The 22,063-nt window shown below is 40.0% G+C and overlaps 2 protein-coding genes across 4 annotated transcripts in view; both read left to right on the forward strand.

Annotated features, from left to right (window-relative positions):
• The first annotated feature begins 347 nt into the window (after positions 1-347).
• On the forward strand, positions 348-8,376 carry dkk3b (dickkopf WNT signaling pathway inhibitor 3b). The gene is made up of 7 exons (XM_086301942.1): positions 348-698; positions 1,300-1,425; positions 1,582-1,662; positions 5,045-5,137; positions 6,820-6,964; positions 7,252-7,402; positions 7,498-8,376. Exons 1-7 carry the CDS (start codon positions 504-506, stop codon positions 7,517-7,519), a joined length of 813 nt encoding a protein of 270 aa, XP_086158068.1. The 5' UTR covers positions 348-503; the 3' UTR covers positions 7,520-8,376.
• Positions 8,377-14,118: 5,742 nt separating this feature from the next.
• The window catches only part of LOC147326613 (basic helix-loop-helix ARNT-like protein 1), a 32,488-nt gene continuing 24,543 nt past the window's right edge, over positions 14,119-22,063 (forward strand). For 2 of the 3 annotated variants that reach the window (XM_086301943.1, XM_086301945.1), the window contains exon 1: positions 14,119-14,253. The gene's annotated coding sequence lies outside the window, so the exon portion shown is untranslated. Of the gene's footprint in view, positions 14,254-14,425; positions 14,576-22,063 lie in introns of those variants that run through there. The other variant, XM_086301944.1, reaches the window with a different exon arrangement.

Raw genomic sequence — 22,063 nt, forward strand, 5'->3', positions numbered from 1 at the left:
ATCTTTTTTTCTGTAGGATTGTGCAAAAGAGTCCAAACTTTGTCTCGATTTTCAAAAGAACGGGCAGACCTTCACTAAAGCTGTCTGACGTGATGTGTATTTCTTGCTGTCAGCTCCACTGAAGTGACCGGTGATTAAGCGCAGGCCTACGTGGGAACTTGCCTCTACAGATCACATCTGGCATTCGTCTGTCAGCCTTTACTTCTGTTTGTTTTACAGTCCGGTTCACATTTATGTCTTTATAAAGGCCACTCGCCTGTGTTTGACGTTTAAATCACGAAATGCAGCGTGAACTTTTTCCACCCCATTAAACCTGATCCTGCTAATACCCCCCCCCCCCCCCCCCACCTTCCTCCCCTCCTCCGCCTCCCCCTCACCACCGCTGCTGCTGCGCTCCTCATACTTTCCAAATAAAACGGATCCAGCTGTGTCCAGCTGTGTGCCCTGCGTGCGTCACACCCGTGTGCTGCTCGGTAGACAGACTAGGTGGAAGAGAAGGAAAGATGTCCGGCATCGCGCAGCTGTCGGTGTTCCGGGGTTTGTGCTTTCTGTGGGCAGCCGTCGGCACGGCGAGGAGCGGGACCTTGTTCCCGCGGGAGAGCCTGGAGCGGGGGCCGGTCAGCTTGACCGATATGTTCCGAGAGGTAGAGGAGTTGATGGAGGACACTCAGCACATACTGGAGGAGGCAGTGGACCAGGTTGGCGTCATATTTTATCCATTCATATAAAGCCAGTGCTGACTGGCAGAGAAATCCAATGTGTCCATATTAAAGTAAATACGCGACAGTTTTATTAGAAAGCAGGGGGATAAAAAAGTGTTTCAAATTATTTTAATGCTCAGTTACTTTTAGCAGACACATAGTTTCCGTGTCTGCTTTAAATCTGACCCACGCCGTGCTGAGTACCACCGTCACTCATCATGATAGTATTTGCTTAAAATAGAGATTTCCCGGCCAGACACTCAGTTCAATGAAAGAAAAGGCAATACGGAAGAGCTCCTGCAAGAACTTCATACAAACAGCTTTTTCTAGACAGCCTTCAGTACCTTGTGTTTGTTATTTTCCTTCCCAAGAATTGAATTTCAGCAGGTCCGATACATTTCCTGATGTCAGTGAGCGTCTGGTTTTAATCATTTCTGGGCTACTGGGAGGTTTCCCTGTTGCATCAAGCAGAGAATGCAAACTATCCATTTTTATAGCCCCCTTAAGGATCCATATTTTCCAAAATATGAACAACAGATGTACAGTATAACATATGCTGCTCTTTATTTAAGATTTACCCTAATTTTCCTTCCAACAGATCACTACAGAGAGTGCAAAATCCTCTTCAGGCTCACTGGAGCTGGGTCCTAACTACCACAATGAGACTACGATGGTGATAAAGAACGGAGACAAAGCAGTTAAGGTGCTAGACAGAACTGACAAGGTAGGGATTCACTCATTACCGTGTAACTTTCGCACACAAGCCATTCACTTCAGTCTACAGTGTCTGAGTGGGTTTAGGATTAATTGGTAAGAAAAGAAAAGTTGTTTTTCTTCCCCAGGTCTGATACAGTATTTCACCCCCTTACTGTTTTTATAGGACACTAACAACAACACTGGGGAGACTCATTTGTCCCATGTTCATATGGAGATCTCCAGCCAGTGGAACAACATGAATCATGTGAGTCTTTTACCTCTTGTCCTTGATCCAGACCTAAACCTAAACCAAGTTTTAAACAAGGTTTTGTCTTTTTCTTCTGTGTCCACATTTTCCCGATGCTGCCATGAAGCTGCTATTTTTATGTGTCAATGGAAAATTGTATTTAGTAGTCAGTATAATCTTTTAGTGATATAAGTTTGCTTATGGTGAGTCAGTATTTTGTACTGAGATTAATAGTTTAACATTTTGGCTTGTATCAAGTTGGGATTCTGGAAATATTTTGGAGAAACACAAAATCCAACTCACTTAGTTTCAGACCTCTTTTCAAAGCGATGGAAAGTTTACAGGCTGCCTTTTGGAAACAGATAAAAGCTCAAGCCTCTTTTTTATTACATTCCAATGAGAATCTGTCAGTATTATTTTAAATATTTATCAGCTTTTAGAGTGCTTGATTTCAGATGCATTTTCCTTCAGTTTGGGAAATATTCCACATTTGTAAGACGAGACAGAGAGAAAGAGAGGTTTTTGAAACCATGGGACCATTGTATTAATACGTTTTTTCAAAAAAAAGAATGATCTCATCCAGCAAAGAAACCTACCATATACTTTTCATAGTTTTCACCAAGAGGAGGCCAGTTTGGATTGAGGTTGCTGCTGCTGCTTGCTGCCTGCTCTTTACTTTACGGTGGTGGTTTTGATCTTTTTCTTTCCTGGCAGCTGTACAGATGGTGGTTATGTTAATAGAGGAAAAAATGCCAAGGAAGCAAGGAAGATTGTAAGCCAAAAAGCTGTACTTTTGTAAAGAAACTACTAAAACAAACAAATTAAACAACTAGCGACATATGTCTTTAACCTTATTTGTTAAGTCACAGTAGAGTAGAGTCAGTTAATCGCATGGCACTGTTGCTGCTTCAGAAAAAAAAATTAGTCAGCGCATGGGGAGTTGAAGAAAAGCACATGTAAGCTAAAATGTGGAAACATTTGGTTAAAATGTGGATGCTTTTTGGATGAGTAGAGGCAGTCTGCGATTAATGTGATTTAAGTGAATAGAGGGTCTAGATAATTTCCTACAGCACTGCTGTCCATAACAATTGTCAGTCAAATGCCTTATTGTTGCTACAAAGCGTTGCAGACAACTGTGGCTACTACATTTCAGCTGTTGCGTTAAATGTCCCGTATTTTGCTCCTTTGTGGTTTCATAACTCTGGTCTGTGCTCTTTTTACCCTGATTCTGCATACCTCCATTTCTGCTGCTGAATTTTCTGATGGGTTACCTAGCCCAGCTAAGACACTGCGTTGGCATGAGTTCTCTACCTAACTCGTTAAGTAGCAGTGCAGCATTCTTAGAAAATGTCAGTTGCCAATAAAACTGCAAGGCATGCGCTCCCTCTTTGCTTGTGAGTGTGCTGAAAGAGCTACTAGGCAGAAACCGTGCCTTTGTGTCAACTTGTAAGATAGATAAGTAATGAGAAGACAAATTGTATTAAGCTGTGTGAGAGAATAACTGAGCTTCTGCCAGGAGCACTTCAGACAAACCTAGGATTGTTTCTCCATTTTCAGACATTTATATTTGGTGGCATTTCTGGGACCTCCCCGCCATTTGAAAATCATACGTAGAAAGCCTAAGAGGAGGGGGAACAGCAGCACCTACTGTTATGATTTAACCGAAGCAGGACGGGACACAAGAAAAGCAGTTGACAAGGTTTATTCACCAATTCATAATGTGAAGTGGAATTTTCAGAGGCAAAGCCAGAGAGGAGAGACATTGTAGGAGAGTGGTGAAAACAAACAAGCAGACTAGAGAGCAAAACAATAAAATACTGTGTGGAATTCCTGGCACACAAGGAGGAAATCTGGAGCACAGCACAATTCTAAGGTGTTAACTTGAAAACACAAAAAAATTAACACTAAAGAGTATGAATTATATTATAAACAATCTGTAGAGTGTAGGCGGAAGAGCTGGCGCCATGGTGGATGGGACAAGTGCACAATCCAGGGAACCAGTGATAACAGTTGTGTAGCCATGGCTCTGGGAAACACACAAATGTACACAAATGCAGGGAGAGAAAGGTCAACACTCCAGGCAAGCAAGGATTGCCCACAGAACAAAGCAGACAACCGACATGGTTCAAGTCAAAAATAGCGCAAACAGGTTGAACAATATGGGGTGGTGGTGGGTGACAAAGCAGCTTGCAGCAAAATAGCACGCTCCTATAAGACTTGCTAATAGGATGAGCAGAATAGAATCTGCTAAGCCGCCAGCTGATGAGAGCTGGCATCTGAAATCTGCTGAACTTGACTCCCCGACCTGCAAAAAATAACAGTTGATTTCCAAGCTTTGCAACTTTGTCATGTTACATTTCCTCAGAAAAATATAAAGAAGAAACCCCCAAAAAAGGATCATAGAGGAACTTTAAGTCATCCATTCCTCACAAATAAAACCAGGACTCTGTAATGTGTGATTAATATCTAACCTTTTAGCTTCATTTGACCTGTTTTCCTGTATTGATGAGGTAGAAACGCAGACAGTAATAACGCTTTCGGGCAAGAAAACTGAAATCTAAATTTACAGTGGGAAAGGAGGTCTGGTTTAAAGATGTTCTTTGTTTGCTTCCTGTGTTAAACTTTCACAGGCCACACTTTCAAAGATAAATCAGAGAAATCCACCCATGTGGCTGGGATGGTTTTTGGCATGCACTGTTTCCTCTCACCACTGGAAACAAGTCAAACTAAATCTCAAATATCTCATTAGCATAAAGACTTGTTGACTTCCTCTGCTGGAAAATCCACCCTTAAAAGCGCATTTTTCAGCATGCACAATATTTGTCACTTTGTTGCATGGTGTACACGGTGTTCCTGCAACAAACTCACAGTTAGCATCATTTAACAACAAGTTTATAATATTTCCAGCTTGGTCTTAAAAGCCCAGATTGTTTCAGGCATTAAAAAAAATTGTGTTTTCTTTTAAGCACCGTTTCTTTCTGTGAGTCATCCTAGAAAGGGCACATATTTGAAGATAATTTCTTTACCTTCAACATGCTGGAGTGCAAATCAAGTGTAGAGGACAGAAGGAGGGGATACTCTAGAGACCCAGCCCTTCTGTTGCATTCGGATGCCACTGATGTTATCCTTAATGCAGTTTGCATGGAGATGGACCCAGCAGATACCGGGAAGTCATTATGTGGGGGTGCAGTGGAATAACGTACGACTGTTATTGTGATACAGGCAAATAGCACTCAGCTACACTGAATTCTGTTTGGCTGAGTGCTTCTTGATAATGATATCCATTGTGAGATGAGATTATTTTCAAGATGCATGTATTTCTTATCTAAAACTATATAAATACTTCTGTTAGGTTCTTCATCACTTCATATATTTGTAATTCATTTTTCTCATCCCACAGGAATGCATGGTGGACGAGGACTGTGGCAACCTGAAATACTGCCTGTATGAGATTGAGAACTCCAAATGCCTCCCCTGTATCCCAACAGACATGGTGGGGAGACAGTTAGTGTTGTCTTTTGTGGTTGCGATGAGCTACTATAATCAGTGTCTTTGCTTCAAGTACAGCATCACTAGTCACGATGAACCCACAGACGATTCACACTTCCCCTCTAATGGAGGGGAAGTATTGCCTTTCAGCTTTCGAGGGAACAACCTTCCAGCTACAGTACAGTGTGACTGGCTGCATGTAAAAGTAATCACCATAACTTAACCTGGTGGTTTCTGGACTGTCAGTCCCATCGGTCTGAAAGCTCAGCTTTAGCCTCCATGTTGTTTTTGTTGAGCTACAAAGGAATTTGGGCAAAAAGAGTGGAGTACAAGTTTATCAGTTATGCTTGAAAGTTTGAGTAGTGGATGCATCCATAAATGGTTTGGATGATAAGTGCTAACAGACTAATAAAATACTGGAATTTCACTCACTGATAGGAGCTCTGCCGTTGAGAGGTTCAGTTCAGTCACTCAGATTAGCAGTGCTTGGCTAAAACCTGTCAGTCACAGAGACAACATGGCTAACTTTGTCTCAACATAATACATACAGGGGAAAAAATTAAAATTGAAAAATCACAAACAAACAGTTGTTATCTAGGAGAAACGTCCACAGAAGCTAATTCTGTTCTAAGCTGTAAACATCCTTTATAATGCTGATAAGTTGGACAGCATTGTTACTGTGTTACTGTGCCTCCCTTGTGTCCATTGTGCTACGTATTGATAATCCTTGACTCTACGTTTGTGTATTTCCTGTTTTACTTTGACAGTCTGTGTCCTGTGTCAGTGTATTCCGTTTTCCTTCCTCCCTGTCTGGTCTTGTTTGATTAGTCACAGCTGTGTTCCTCACCTGTTTGCCATTTCCTCCTTTCCCTCTGTGTGTATATATGTTTCCCGCTGTTCCTCATTGGATCATCTGCTTGTTCTTCATGTTCTTTTGTTTAGCTTCTCCCAGTTTAGGTTTTGTTAGTGTTTTCAGTTCCCCTTCCGTTAAATGCTTTACAGTGTTTTTTACAGCCACCAATGAAAGGCTCACTTTCAGTTTAAACCTCCACCTGTTTCTCTACTTGTCTGCACTTGTGTCTGCACCTCTCATCTCCACACAGTCTGCCCTTGCAAACCATGACAATATGGGGACTTATATATTTGAAGCCTCACGTGGCCAATAGAGGAACTGCAATTTCTGCAGTTTTTTTTATTAGAAATATACAGCATAGAAAATATTGGACATAGTTTTAATGTTATGTGCAGTAGACAAAAAGTAGCACTGAACTTGAGTTTAAAGATAATTTGTGTTGAATGTTTGTTTTGAATAAAACATTTTCTATTGTAAAGTGGCAGAAACAAGTATTTAGATCGTTTACATAATACAATCCATAATCTTGGTTAATTAATGGTACCAACGTTTCTGAAATAAATGATGTATACTACAATATGTGCAATATTTGCTCCTAAATAGCAGATTAGAAGCGGAATGTAGCATAACATAGAAATACCACCCCATGCCCCCCTCTCCACACACCCCTGGACTTGAAAATGTTCAAAAGTAACATAAGTGACATAAAAATGCATCAAGCAAAAAAAAAAAAAGTGCCCTTTATGCCGTGATGTAATGCTATCTACATGAATCCAAAAGGATGCACTTGACATACTTTTTTTTAACATATCTGATTGCGTGTCCTCACATAGCCCTGCATCAAGGATGAGGAGTGCTGCTCTGATCAGATGTGTGTTTGGGGCCAGTGCACAGTGAACGCCACCAGTGGAACAGAGGGAACCATCTGTCAGAGTCAGAGTGACTGCAGGCCACACCTCTGCTGTGCTTTCCAACCAGGTAAGTTTCATCTGGGTTGGAACACCAGAGAGACTACCATAAAGTGCCTAATTGGATCTGTTTGCTATTTTCAAGCAATCTGTAATATGTTATTATCTCAACCTGTAACCAGTTCTAAATGCTTGGTGACAGAATTTAGGAATCAAACATAGTCCAAGACTAACAAAGTCAGAACGGGGATAGTCTAAGTGAGACATTGTGATTTGGACTGACCAGTCAATGACTTAGAAGATTCAATAAAGGCAATTTTAAACTTCATGTATTTTTTTCACTGCTGCTTCCATCAGAGCTTTTGTTTCCAGTATGTAACCCCAAACCGGGCAAGGGGGAGTCCTGTCTAAGCCACCCCAACCTGCTGATGGATATGCTAGCCTGGGACCAGGAGGGTCCCCGTGACCACTGCCCCTGTGCCGATGACCTTCAGTGCCAGCCTCATGGGTGAGACCAAACACAGCAGCACACGTTTACAGTGAAAAAAGAGCAAGTGTAATTATTTTTTTGCTTGAAATTCACATTTTTCTCTTTTCTTGCAGCCGTGGGTCTGTGTGTGGATAACAGTACTAGAGATTTACAGTGCAGCAGAGTTAGATTAAATGACCTTAACGATCCAAAGACGGACGCCTCTGCTGATCAACAGCTGCTGAAAGTACAGGCTGTTGCTTCAGGACTGAACTTGCACTCACTGTATTATTTATGCCTTACTGCCAGTGTATATTATATATATATTAAAAACAACAACAACAACAACAACAATAAATGACTTGTTTTCAGCTTTGAGAACCAAGGAAAGCACGTTCTGTTATTTACTGGTGATCTTATTTTTGGTTTGTCAGCAGTGAACACTAGAGGGCGAACTTTTACACATTTAAAAACTTGGTGGGTATCTCTTTTTGTAATGACCTTTCATTGACATTACTGGAAACTATTAAATGTCAAGAAAATGTGTGAAGGAGAATTAATAAGGAGGAGAATCAGTGAATCAGACTGCATGTGCACTCGGCTCCTTAACCTTGTGATATCTGCTGGACTACAAAATGCACATCGTACTTCAGCCTGACTTTCTGACTCATATTATTTCATGCAGGTCATATAAAAAAGAACCAGAGGTGAAAAATATCACTTACAAATTCAAAAAGTTGGATCCATCTATCCACTTATCCTTTTCAGGGTCCTGGGGGGCGCTGGAGCCTATCCCAGCTGTCTTAGGGCGAGAGGCAGGGTACACCCTGGTCAGGTCACCAGTCTGTCACAGGCGACCAATCATACTCACATTCACTCCTGCATTCAATCCTATGGGCAATTTTATGTTTTCCAGTTAACCTGTCCCCACTAACTGCATGTCTTTGGACTGTGGGAGGAAGCCGGGGGAGAGCCACGCAAACAAATAAAATAGATCCTGGTTTGTTTGTTTTTTCATTTGTTTTTGTGTTTTTTGCTGGGAAGGGGATCCAGTATAACTCCTTTCTGTGACTGAAGAAAAATTTCTTCCACTCATCTCTTATCGAGTTCAGGCTGGAGGCTGTCTCATATTACCCAAAGTAAAAAATTAAAAATGATGCCTAAATGCTGGCAAAACAAACAAATGTGCATAAAAATGCAAATTAAACTATAGTTAACTTTAAACAGTTATATAGCTCATAATCTGGATATAAATCTATGTTCTTCATGCAACACAATACCTGGATATGAAGCAGATGTTATTACAGCCGCATAATCAACAGGCTGTTGATCAGGTTATGACATAAAATATTAAATGTAATTTTAATCAACATTTACATGATTTGTCAGTCCTTTTGATAGTTTGTTTTCATTAAAGGGCTGATGGTGTGTTGCTATAAATTATGGATTTAGAAAATTCCAACTGTTGCAATGAATTTGTATGAACAAGATATAATAGTGTAATAAATTGTCAATGTGACAAGATATAATACAGCAGAGGGGGCAAAAGCGCAGACATTTGTCACGTACGTAGCAGAAAAGATGTGTTAAAAATACTCTGGCAAAACTGGGAGTACTAATTCAACTTCTTCAAGGGAAAAAGTGTATTTTAAATTAATAAAACATTCAACTTAAACATCTGTTATATAAAACTCGACCAAAGAAAATAAAGGGAATTTAAAAAGATATATCTATATTTTCTGTTGCCTACATTGTAGAGCGGTGACTGCATGCACACCTAAAAACATAGGTTGTAACGGTGCAACATGGGCAAAACACTTACAAAGAAAGATGTCACGCTTTCCATTTATGAGTGTCTGAGCACTTCATCTGTAAGTAGAGCAATATCACCACCTGCTGGTGCTCACAGTCAGACACACACTTTTCCTCTGACCTCATTACAGAAACACTAGAACAGCGATCCCCAACCTTTTTTCCGCCACGGACCTGTTTATGTCCGACAGTTTTTTCACTGACCGGCGTTTAAGGTGTCGCGGATAAATATAACAAAATAAAACCGGTACCAAAACCAAAGAATGTTTATTCATATCACACGGGAAAATCATAAATTTCACACCCGAGCTTAAGTTACGGAGGCCGGAGTTCTGGGAATCCATCCTACCTGGAAAAACATTCTACCCAATGTTTCTGCGCAGACGCGGCGCATGCGCACAACACCAACGCCAAATAACAGCGGTACCAAACGACTCACGGACCGTTTTTTGTTTTTTTTAATCTTCGTCCTGTATTTAATAAATTCAAAATGAAGTAAAATCGCTAAATAAGGCAATATTTTAATTAGGAAAAAAGTGCATTTATGTCAGTCATCCGGAAATATAGTCTTTTAATTCACCCGTTTCCTTACATTATATTGTTAAACTGTTTTAAAATCCAATGACTTGAATCCCAAAAGACTTACTGGTGAAAACTTCTTTGATTGCCCATGCCAAATCATAATATTACAAAAAGGGAAAAATAACACTGTTTGTTATTTAAGGATCACCAAGATTACAAACGTGCTAAAAAATAAAGCTAAGCAGTGCTACATGATCAAAAATACAACTACAAATCTAATCGTGAAGAAGAGAAGCGTTGATTAATAAAAAAAATTTTTTTAAAAAGTCATTTTGACTCAAACCTGAGCCCACCTCTGTTTGCAGCTATTTATCTTTAGCTCATGTTGATTTTAGTCTAAACTCTAGCTCATATGTACAACAGTTACATTTACATCTGCAACACAAGAATTTCACTTCTACTTGAGCATTGCTTTTTTAAATCCAGAAGAATATTGAAATCATCCTCCAGAATTTTTAAATATAGTTAGTAGTGTCAGACCAGTTTTGATGTTTTGGTCTCCCTGTTTTTCGTTGATTTTTTTTTTTTCCATCAGGATTTGGCAGTCACTGAACCAAGCAGAGGAGATAGCACAAACTGCATGGCAGCAGAAGCAGTAGCTGCATAGCTGGCCCCTGGTTTGTTCCCTGTTTTGGCTGTTAAAAAAAGAAAATGAAGATATCCAGTAATATCTGAAAATAGCCTTGTTTATTCCTTTAAAAAAAAAAAACAAGTTAGAATGTGTCACAGCTTTTCACCTTAAATTGATTTCATACCACTGTCAGTACTATATATCACTTTGATTTCCCCTTTAAGTTTATATCCTGTTTCTAATGTTTGTAGTGTGGAAGCCTCTGTCATCTGCTGTTGATGAACTGTATGAAGGTGTTTGACGGATCGGATGGCATAAACAGGCATTTGAGATCATGTCTGAGGGGTCTCCGGGAGTGGAAGAATTCATGAAAGTTAATGTTTCTCATTCCATTCAAACTGTTTTTGGTAGAAAATATAAACATAGTTTTGCAACAGTAATTTATTACTAACATGCATTATTGTCTAAATTGGTGCATGTGTCTGCTGTCACTAATACCCCAGAGCATACAGTTCATTCTATACAGGAAAAATAAGTAGACAATAAATAAATCATCCATGCCATCAACACACAGCAGTGTAAGAGTGTAATTACTGACTCCTTCTTCACAGTCAAGACAACCCGTTGTTAGACTGGCTGTCTCCATCAGCCTATATGTCTGTGTCTCTGTAGTTTACCTCTGCAGGCTGTTTCTCCAGCCTTTCTGATTCTCACTTTTCCAAGTATTTTTGATGTATTTATTAATTATGCTATGATTCTTTTAGTGCAGTTCTGTTATGAAGTCAAAAGGTAATGTTTTAAAACTGAGGTGACGAGCAAGAGGCAGATCTGACTGAGAAACTCAATTACAAGTATACTGCACACTCAAAGGTTACCAGCATGGGAATTATACAGTAAAGCCCTCTTCATTTAAAAAATGAACATCTTAAATTTAAATTTAACTTAACACTAGTGATTGAGCTTATGACGTCATCAGGAAAGTGTTTCAGCTTCTATACAGCTTTCTTTTTGTAACTCCACAAGTCGCCCTCTGCTGGCCATAAAAAAGAAAGCAAGTATAATAGACTGCATTCTTTCTCGGAGCCTCGGTGTCCTTTTGGTGTATCACCTCCTCCCTCTTGGCACACAGCTTCTTCTTCTTCTTCTTCTTGGTTGGCAACCAATGTTAAGGCGCATTACCGCCCCCTGGCTCACAGCTCAGTGCACATTTAGATGAGAAAATATATATTTGACACATTTAAGGAAAATACTAATGAAATAAAATAAAAATGTTCCCTTTAGATTTTTTTTGCTCTATAAAATAGTTGTTTTCTTTTACAATCATTCATCTTAGCAGTAGGATTTACATTAAAAGAGAAACAAATTAAGTTTGAGTGAAAATATACATTTTTGCACTCTGGTCAACTGACTCATTGACTCAAATGACTCAAGGAAAACCGATTCACTTTGGTGAGTGACTCATTAAAACGCGATTCAGTAAAAAGAATCGAATTTACCATCACTAGCACATAAATAAGTTACATAATATTCAGTACTTACTTTTAAAAGTTTACTCTTTGGCCTCTCCGATTCAGCCGTTTTTTTCGGCAAAATTATCCACACCCACCGCAGCGCTATGAAGTCTGGGATATGTTGGGCCATGAAGTCTACACCGCCACATCCTTAAAATTCAGGGAAATGAAGGATACATTTGAGGGCTGCATTTCGAGCAGCCTTCGTCGCGTCGCAGTGACGTAATCGTCCTTAAAATGCGGCCTTTAAGGCTGCAGACCCTGAATTGGGATACAACCTGTGTTTCCTGCACCCTCTGTACTACTTGAACGTCATCTTCAAGAATGTCTCAATTCCAGAAAATAGTTACTCCATATTAAATTAACTACTTCTGAAAGGTGGGTTGTATAGTGTATATAGTATATTATATAAATGGGTCCAGCTCTTTTTTTTTTTTTTACCTTCATAACTTTTGAAGTACAGGAGACACCCACCTGAAAAAAGCCACAATCTTCTTTTGCACAATTAGTTTCATTATCATAGTTTCAAGTGTTATGAAATCAGTTTTACCCCGGTTCTTTTTATTCCTCAGGCATCCAGAGACGGCACCGGAACTCAGTAATTATTTCACAAAACCTTTATTCATCTTTATTCATCTTCATTTAAGCATGCATCTTCTAGAAGGGAAGACGTGCAAGGCCGGTGTCCCTCTGCAAATCTTCCACCTCTTTGTTAGTTACAGCCAGCTTTATAGAAGTGACCCCATCATAAAACCCCCATGATGTGCTGCAAACTCTGTGTGTCTGTGTGTATGCACGAGCACGTGAGTGCCTGTGTGTGCGCGTACCCGTGTGTATGTGTGTGCACGTGAGTGAGTGTGCATGTGGGTGTGGGTGCGTAACAGTTAAAGCACTGTGTGTGTGTGTGTGTGTGTGTGTGTGTGTGTGTGTGTGTGTGTGTGTGTGTGTGACTTCCTGCCGGTCAAAAGTAATCTCCTCACCCAAGCTACACCAGGTTCCTTTAGACAACAAACAAAACAAGTTAACATATTACAAACACTGAGACCCCCACTCTGCCTCCACTGGGCCATTGGCCTCTTGTTGTTTTACATTTACAGATAAGCATGTGGAGAGTCTCCTGCAAACCTACTTCTAAGTTATAACAATTATGCATTTTTATTAAAGGTACAAGCATCAGCATCAGCAACCCCCAACTGTAGCTTCCTGTCTCCTTTTATGACACCAGACCCCCAGTGTCCATAAATTCCTTTCTCTCTAAACAATTTCACACACTCTCAGGCCTACAGCTAAGCCAAACTAAAACACAGACCAATCCTTCCTTATTCCTGTGATCTAAACAAATTTAACACATCATATTATAATAATTATTTTCTTGTACTCACACAAGTAACAATACTGCACCAACTTAATGTCTGTGATTTAGAGTAAGAGGAACAATCAGTGGTATACTGAGTCCCATGTCATTCCCCAATTCGTTACTGGACCAAATGCACTTTAGGAATTGAAATGTCCTTCAAAATGTGTAATGAAATGTGTTTTCGGATTACGGTGAGAAGAACGGAGGAGAGAGGAGGCAGAAATGAGAGAAATAGGAAAATCCCTTAGGTTAAGTAATTCCTTTTGTTCTGTTCCCCTCTTTTGGTGTCTCTTGCTCACCTTTTTACATCTGCATTTTGGTGTGGTGTCTGGACTCCAGGATCTACAAACTTTGTTTCAATAAAATTTATTTCAGGCTGTTAAGAAAGACCAAACATAACAAAACAGAATCAAATAATTGAAATGAAGCTTCGTGATAAACAAACAAGAAAAATTGAGTCATAAATTTACATTTGTGGTTGTGGAACTTGAGAACCCTAACCCTAACCCTTGATATGTCACATCAAGTTAAGCCACCGTCTTAAGCAAATATTTCTGTAGTAAATGAAAATTTCAGAGAAAAAAAATTAATAAAAAGTACATTAATGTTTTTTCTAAAATGATGAAAAATTATTCAATTAAATGGGATTTTTTTCTGAACACTAGTTACGGAGCAGAATAACCTCCAGGACAACCTGTGAAATGAGAAGAGAGGTTAGGTTCGTCACGAAGTGGGAGGGCGCAGTGGACGGATTGGACTCGGGCCTACGGCTCACACACGGCTAGCGTCTGCGTTCCCTTCATCTCCGACCGTCATTGGCTAATGAGCACGTCGGTCATTGTTTCCCAGCCTGAACTCGCGTCTGATTGGCTGACAGGACACCTACGACGGTAGGGCAAACGCTATTGGTTGAAAAACTAGGTTAGTGGTCCGACAGGCATGACGGTGAAGAGAAACTGGGTCACCGATTGAAAATCGTTTATGTCACACTTCTGTGTGTTGCTATTACATATTACCAGCGGCGTTCAATGGATGGATTAGTCCCCCTGGATCTTTTGTAAGTATAACACAAGAACGAGGATATGTTTGTTGACGCCGCGTCTGTGTGACTTTGCTGGGCTTCAGTCTGTGATGGATATCGTCGATGTTTTCCCAGCGCTGTGGTCATGTCAGTGTGGTTTTCTAGAGCAGGAGGAGGGACTTTAGCTTTGCTGGCCAAGTCTTGACAGTCAGTAGCTAGCAGTGAGCTGTATGCTAATGTTAGCAGACGGGGGAGAAATGCCGTTATGGTCAAAAAGTGCGGAAAACGCCTTTAGTTTGGCGGGGTTGGTTTAAGTGGTGCCAGGAATCGCCGGGACTTAGAGGAAGCTCGGGCGTGGGTAAGTGCCGGTCAGTGGCTTTCAGTTTATTAACTGAACGTGACCCAAGTGAGTAAAGCTCCAGTGCTAGCGCATTAGCTGTGTAAAACGGGCCTTGGTGGGTATACTCAGCAGCATCTATCCTGCTCCGGTAACTTCAAAGCCTCCATTGCTTGTCTCTTTAAAAGGCCTCAACGGTACTGTGCTATTCTTCTATTTATTTGGAGACCTGTGCTTGTCTTAAGTATCGCGACGGTGTATGCACTTGCTGTGGAAATGTGGCCACCGCTAGGTGTCTCTGCTGTGGTTGATCAAAGACTATTTGATTGGGTTGTGGTTATACTGTGCATGTAATTAGTGTATTATTGAAGCAGGAGGATATGGGGTGTGATAGATAATATAAAATCCGAAACAAAACCTAACCAAACCGCTCGAAAGCTGAGTGAGTGACGATTTTAGTTGTTTGTTGTTACACATCTTGGGCATCATAAAGGGTGGACGTGGCTTAAAAGTGAAACAAGTGCAGAAGGCCTAATACCCAGGGATGTCAGCTGGCAAGGCTAATGAGCACCAGAGGGCGATACCTGTGGTTGTAGAAAAGCCTTCCTGTCCTGTATAAGTCTATGGGAAAACAGCCCTCTGCCCTGGCATCAATAAACACTTTCCTTATGTGTTTATGGGCACAGCAACTAATTTCAGGTCACATTGAGTAAGACGTCAAATACATTTTCTAATGTACTGTCATTATTAGAGACAGACAGGAGGATTAGGTGTTAGCCAATGAGCATGCAGGTCTCCTTGCATGTCATACCTGGTTTCAGGCGGGTCCTGCTGAGGACCAGCTGGTTTTGACTGGGAGGATATGAAATGGTCTTGAGCAGGATAGGAAACAGTTGGTTGTCACTGTTGATTCATCATCTGAGTCACTCTCACCACACTGAAGCCTTTTTTTAGTACACAGGGTTTATGGATCTATTTGGGGATACATCATATTAAACCTTTGGACGTTGTGTTAAAGGCAGTTTGCTGTTAATCTTTTTTTTTTTGTTGGATTACTGTCTCGTGTGTTAGTTTGACAGGTGCACCTTGTGTTTTTGTAGTTTCTCATGCCTGCCTTGAGTAGATTATCCATTAACTGTTTCACCACATGAAAGGCACTTGCTGTGAACTTCAGACTGTGTCTTTGTTTTTGTTTCTAGCCAGGTAGCAACCTATATCAGATCTTATCAGTACGGATCTATGTAGCCACAAAGACATTTTTACAGCAGACATTTGTTGTGATGACTCAGAAGGGTTGCAGTTAACCATCCTGTTGATCATGAAGGCCAGATGACAAACTTCTGGTTTCTATGAGGAAACTGTATGATATAAAACGTTATAGAGAAAAAGATCCTTGTCATGACTATGTGGATGCTAATTTAGATTAACTAGAGATCATTCTAAGTAATTATGTGAGAGAGACTGTCACACTAAAAGTTTCTTGTATTAAAATGTATGTGGAAAATTCTTCAATGCCTAATATTGTGGTAGAAGTATAACGTTAGTGGGGGAAAAGCTTTTTAAAACCTTATTTTAGGGCAACCTTAGTAAACTTATTAAACATATTTTTTTTAATGAGATTTAAGTTGTGATCCTACACATGTAGCTGTTATTTCCTGTTAACCATTGTAATGAATATTCATTTGGATAATTCTTCAACATAAGAGCCCACAAGTGCTCAAGGAAAGTTCCAATTGGTGAGGCTTGCTTAAATGAGATTACGGGACACAGTTTATTTAGAGGTGAATGTATGAGAGCTACTGAAAATGTCCTTCTTAAGGGGTGAATAGCATTGTCAGTAATGAATAATAATAAATAAAGGAGATGGCATGGAGGTGTAGTTTGTAGCGCTGATGCCTCACAACAAAGTTTGGATCTTCTGATCTGCTGAGACCTTTCTTTGTGGAGTTTACACATTCTTTATGTGCCTACATGGGCTTCTTCTGGGTACTCCCACTTCTTCCCAAAGTCCAAAGATATGCATGTTGAGTTTACTTGTGACTGCAGGTGAGAGATTGTGTGGTTGTCTATCTCTGTGTCGGCCCTGTGATGGTCTGGCAATCTGTCCAGTGTGTGTACCCGGCCTCTGATCTTATGATAGCTCCACCGCATTTCCCTAAGTAGGATAAGCAGTTAAGAAAATGGATGGATGTAACCAAGGCACCCTGCCAAGTTTAATAAAGATGCCTCCTGTCTAATTCCCAATAGGAGATGTTGGCCACAGTGACTGGCCATATGCTTTGGCCGGACAAACCTAACGAGCCATGCCATTGACTAAACAGAGAGGTTCCACATCCATCAGGAAACCCTGGCATGTAACTAAGAAGATACGATGCTTGACACTTACTTATTTCTCCCCTGTAAGCTTCTGTGGTTTAAAAAAGGGAAAAGGTAAAGAATTGTTGGGGTTGAAAGGAAAATTGATCAATAAATGTGTTTATCTAAATAAAAAGACACAAGTAGAGATAACAAGCCAAAAGATTTTAACTCGTGTAAATACAATAAATAAATAAAAAAACAATTTTTTCCATTGTACTTCAAATAATGCATTTTAATGTAATTTTTTCCTGATATTAAATAAATTAAAATCTAATTTCTCTAAAAACAAAATGTTCTCAGGTGTATGTTTAAGTATGTTTAAAAGGAAACTTAACCTTATCCTTGGCTGGACTAATTTTGGTCTCCAAATATGCAGGTTTTTCAGGCCTGTATATTATCAGGCCTGATTGGTCAATTTTCCTGAAATCCCAAGGATTCTTTCTGCACATATTGCTCATTATTCCCCATTGCATATAGATTGCATAAGGGATTCGAAGCATCCATCCATGCATCGATCTTCTTATGCTTGTCCAGATCAGAATCACAAGGGTGTTGGAAGTCTAACCCAGCTGTCCTATTCTATACACCATACATTTATTCTGCTGGCATACACAACACAAAGTGGGACATGTATTTAGTATTTATAAAGGGAGCTACTTCAACAAGCTCCACCAAAAATGCCAGCTTATAAATATGCAAAACAATAAGCAAGAAAACAGTTTCCACTACATGTGGAAACAAGAAACGTGTTTACCACCTTAAACAGGCCGTTGAGTACAACTGTGAAATTGAGGTATACAAGAAGGGGTTGCTAGGTGGATGGAAATTATTTACTGCTTTTGTACTCAAAATTGACTTACAGTCACAAGTGGAAAAAATAAAGTACACCCTCTTTTCAATTCTCAAGTTAGGGAGATAATAAACAATCATCTGGTCCTCATCAACTTCTAAAAAATTTTAAATACAGTTTGTGTTGAGGAACAACTCACAACATATTGCACTGTCATTTGTTTAACAAAAACTAAAGTAAAAACTGAGTATACCCCATGGTTCAGTAGCTTGTTGGGACAGATGGCCTCACATTGGGCTCAAGAATACTTTGCTTACAAAGGAGCTCGTGGTTGCCTTAATTACTGCAAGGTGCCCACATCATCACCCCTTCAGGTATGAGGTGTTTGTGCCGATATGCTGTGGTTTGGTTTTGACAAACGTGGTGCTGTGGATTTTGCCCAGACATTTTCAATGTCCAATGAACATTGTTCCAGAAGTCATGTGGTTTGCTCAGATGTAATTTTGCTAATCTAAGTCATTTGCCATGTTCTTCTTAGAGAGATTAGGTGTTTGAAAACCCTTTAAAATAAGCTGTATTTGTTCAGTCTTTCTAATTTTACTGTTATGAATTTTAACATTTAACTGTTAACTGAGAAGTTTCTCTGACTTTGGGGTGAATTGGCTTGGACGACCACTTTTGTGAAGATTTTATGAATGTTTTCCTCTTGTGAATAACTTTGTCAAATAAAATGATGGACACTGTATTGTTTAGTAGGGCTGCCACAAACGATTATTTTGATAGTCGACTAGTCACCGATTATTTTTGCGATTAGTCGACTAATCAGATCATGCATCCATTGGACGTAAAACGTACAGCTTATTGCACCAGCATGCGTCTGCTCTTATATAACTATCATTAGCTGACAGCTTGAAGTGTTTAATGTATGTGATAACTAAAAATAAAGACAAGATGACAGTTTATTAAACTTTTAATGAATTTTTCAGATTGTCTCGGTGGAGTTTAATAAACTCGGCCATCTCTTCTTTCTATGTGAAATATAACAGGACACTGGAGTAAATTCTCTACCATTTCACACTTCTGTTTAATCAGTTCTCTGTTTGACGTTTATTCAGCTGTGTAAAAACTATAACTTTAATCTCAGCCAAACCGATTTACTGAGGAACAAATAAAACATAAAAAAAAAGCCAAACAATAACATTTTTAAATGATCTGAGTGGCTTTTATATCATGTTTAACCTGAGTAGCGAAAGACTGCGGCGGGTTTGAAAATGATGTCCCGGGAGTTTGCCGTTCTCACCGGCTCTAGTGAGCCTTGAACCCTCTAGTTATCGAGCTGGTGGGTAACAGACGTCTCCGAAAACGTCGGAGCACTTTTGCAAAAGTGTGATGTCTTGATAAACCGAGCAGATATTTGAAGCTACACAGCTACATTCTCGCCTGAAAATATGTTAAAAGTTTATTTTGTGACCCAGAAATAGTAATAAGAGTAATATTAAAACTAAGTAGCTGCCGCCATTGTTGAAAACTGGAATTGGCTGGGCCACGCTATGAATTCTGGAATAGTTTGGGCCACGAAGGATACACCCGACCCATCCTTCAAATCTGGGGAAATGAAGGATGCATTTTTCAGCCACGTTTGGGGAAATCTTCAAATTTGGACAGGCTTCGCCACGTCGCTGTAACGTAATTGGCCTACAAATGCGGCCTCCGAAGGATGCGGCCGCTAAATTTGGACACAGCTATGAAACCAGACACTGCTGCTTCTTCTTTGGGGTTTAACGGCAGCTGGCATCCCTGGACATGCAGTGCTGCCATCTGCTGTTTCAGTCTGTTATTACACTCTTAAATCCTACTACTTATTCCTGCGTCTTTCAGGATCTTACAAAGCTTCAAACGACACATCCACGATTTTAATAGTCGACGTAATCGTGGCAGTCCTATTGTTTAGTAATGGCCTTTCTATTTATTACTTTGTATTGTAATAAATAAATATAATGTCATGGCCATCTGTAATAATTACCTGCCTTCTGTCAAAGTAGATTTCAGATATCATGGCAACAAGAAAAGCAAAGATTTAAAACTGGTGTCTGGGGCTGCTGGTGCTGTCATATCATTGTGATGGGTCTTGATGGATGGGGTCTATTATTACTATGAGGAAAGAGGATCGGTGCTTATTGTGTCACTCAAAAGTGAAAGTTGGTTTCGCTCTTGTCGCTGCACATGTTGTTTGTCGCCACCAGCACTGGCTTGAGTGATTGCATAATCTCTTTGCCATTTGAGATGTCTCTCAGTTAAGGTGCAGTTATTGACACTCGCTCTATGTAACAACAGACTGGGCACTATGTGACATTTTCCCTGTTGAACACTCTCCAGCTGTAGAGTATTAATTCATTACTTTTTCCATCATAAGCTTATGCCTTTGTATTTGAATAACAGCAGTAATGACTGCTATGTTACTCAGCACAAGAACAGAATATATACATTTCTGCATTTTCTAGCCACTCGTCTCAGAACACAAAAAGCAGTGTGTGCACAGCATTGTCATGAGTGCTGCCATCAACCGAGGTTGGACTTGTTGGCATGCCGGATGCCTGCATGAGTGTCCCAGCTGGATCAGCAGCCATGCATATCCATGAGAGCACAATCTGTGATCTGATTGTTCGCAATGGAAATGCTCCAACCTGTACTCGGGCCATTTTTGTAGCAGCACCTTGACCTGTGCTTTTTTTTTTTCAGCTGGACAGGGCGCAATCTCATGCTGCCAGAGAAGCACAGGTCTTTCTAGATAACAAGCATATCCAGACACTTACTTGGACCTGTTGCCCTGAATCTGAGATTATAATTTCCACATACAGCGCTGCTAGGGTCTTCTTGGGTCAGCAATGTTGAGCCCTGAGACTTGACAACCAGACTTTACTTCCTTGTCAGTGCTTAAATTTAAATCGGTTGTTTATCATTTGTTTAGAAATGTAGCTGGGATTGTTATCGTTTGGCAAGACCTGCCCAGTGATGATGAAAAACTCAAACTCGGCACACAGTTAGTTCTTGGCTGTAAAAAGCTGAATGTGAGCACACTGCACTCAATCTATGCAGTAAACCCTTTCACATCCTTGCAGACAGGCTGCTACACCCTGACTGCTGCAACAATACAAACCCCAACTATGCACGTAAGATTTGGTGACCTCACGTAGAGAAATTCCCAGAATAGCTCCACCCACGAATAGAATTAAAAGAAAACACCTGTGTGAGTGTGCAGGGACTTAAAGTCTGACATAGTTGTACCTGTATATCAGGTTGTTTTACAGGTCAACTTATTGTAGTCTCTTGCATATTTCAGAATTGCCTGTATTGTGATGTTTGTCCAAAAGGTTTGCATTGTACTGTGAGTTTTATTTTTTATTTTTTAATTAAATTGGTCATTCAAAAGGGGCACATTTAAAGCTTTATGAGTTTAAAAGTCACCAGTTAAGAGTTAATGCTGAGTGAAATCACATTACAAGTACCCACAGAATTATGTCATGCTTGCAGATTCCATCTGTGGAGCTCTGAAAGCTGTAATAATTTTTTAAATTTTTTTTTAAATGACTCATGTTGGGGTTGAAACTATTAAATCTCACAGGAAGCTGGATATAATAGCAGTCGTTAAAATATTCCATTTTATTTCACTGACCAGAGGTCTTTGCACAAGCCAGTGTACAGTTTTGATATTTCTGGGTAAGAGAAGATGAGAGTGCAAGGGTTTCGGTTCATCCCTGTTTGAAGCATCGAGTATTAATTTGTAGTGTATTTGATATTTGTAAAATCTTTTCACATCTTTACAAAAACGTTCCATCACTGGCCATGGTGGAAGTATTTGGGAGATTTGGCAGCTGACTTGCCGGCTGGATGCGTCTTTCGTGTATGAACGGGCTTTCTGCCTGCTTCCTGCCTGTCTGAGTGGGTGTTTCCCTGTTCAACAGGGAATCAAAGCAGAATGCCTTGCTGATTCACTGATGAAGTAGAAGTAGGTGGTGGATGGAAATCGAGGCTGGCTGGTTAGAGACCATAGAGATTGGCTGACCCACTTTTTACTCCAGCACCAGTTCCTTTCAGTGCTCAATCATGACATAGTGGTTTTCCCCTTCTAGCCCAGGGCTTTGTCCCAATAAAAGAGCTCACCAAACTCGTCCTGACCTAGTACTCTCCTGCCTGCATCTTGAGTTTCACATTGTGTTGTTACTGAAAATTAGATAGTTGTTTTATGAACCCGATCGGCACTCATTCTACATCTATCTTCATCTACTTTTTCTAATAAAGGTTCATTAATATTACACTCTTAAGATTGGAATTGATGGATACACCTGTTAACTAAAGCTGAA

Source organism: Aulonocara sp. 'chitande type north' Nkhata Bay, linkage group LG7 (assembly GCF_057382095.1).
Source record: "Aulonocara sp. 'chitande type north' Nkhata Bay isolate Kocher_YH1m ecotype deep benthic linkage group LG7, A_spYH_male_GT1.1, whole genome shotgun sequence".
Classification (NCBI taxonomy): domain Eukaryota; kingdom Metazoa; phylum Chordata; class Actinopteri; order Cichliformes; family Cichlidae; genus Aulonocara; species Aulonocara sp. 'chitande type north' Nkhata Bay.

What these genes read in the sequence shown, in the direction of transcription:
- dkk3b (XM_086301942.1), top strand. Translation starts at nt 504, where the DNA reads ATGTCCGGCATCGCGCAGCTGTCGGTGTTCCGGGGTTTGTGCTTTCTG. An exon ending in TGCTAGACAGAACTGACAAG is followed by an intron (nt 1,426 to 1,581) that starts GTAGGGATTCAC and finishes CTGTTTTTATAG; the next exon opens with GACACTAACAACAACACTGG. An exon ending in CTGCTGTGCTTTCCAACCAG is followed by an intron (nt 6,965 to 7,251) that starts GTAAGTTTCATC and finishes TGCTTCCATCAG; the next exon opens with AGCTTTTGTTTCCAGTATGT.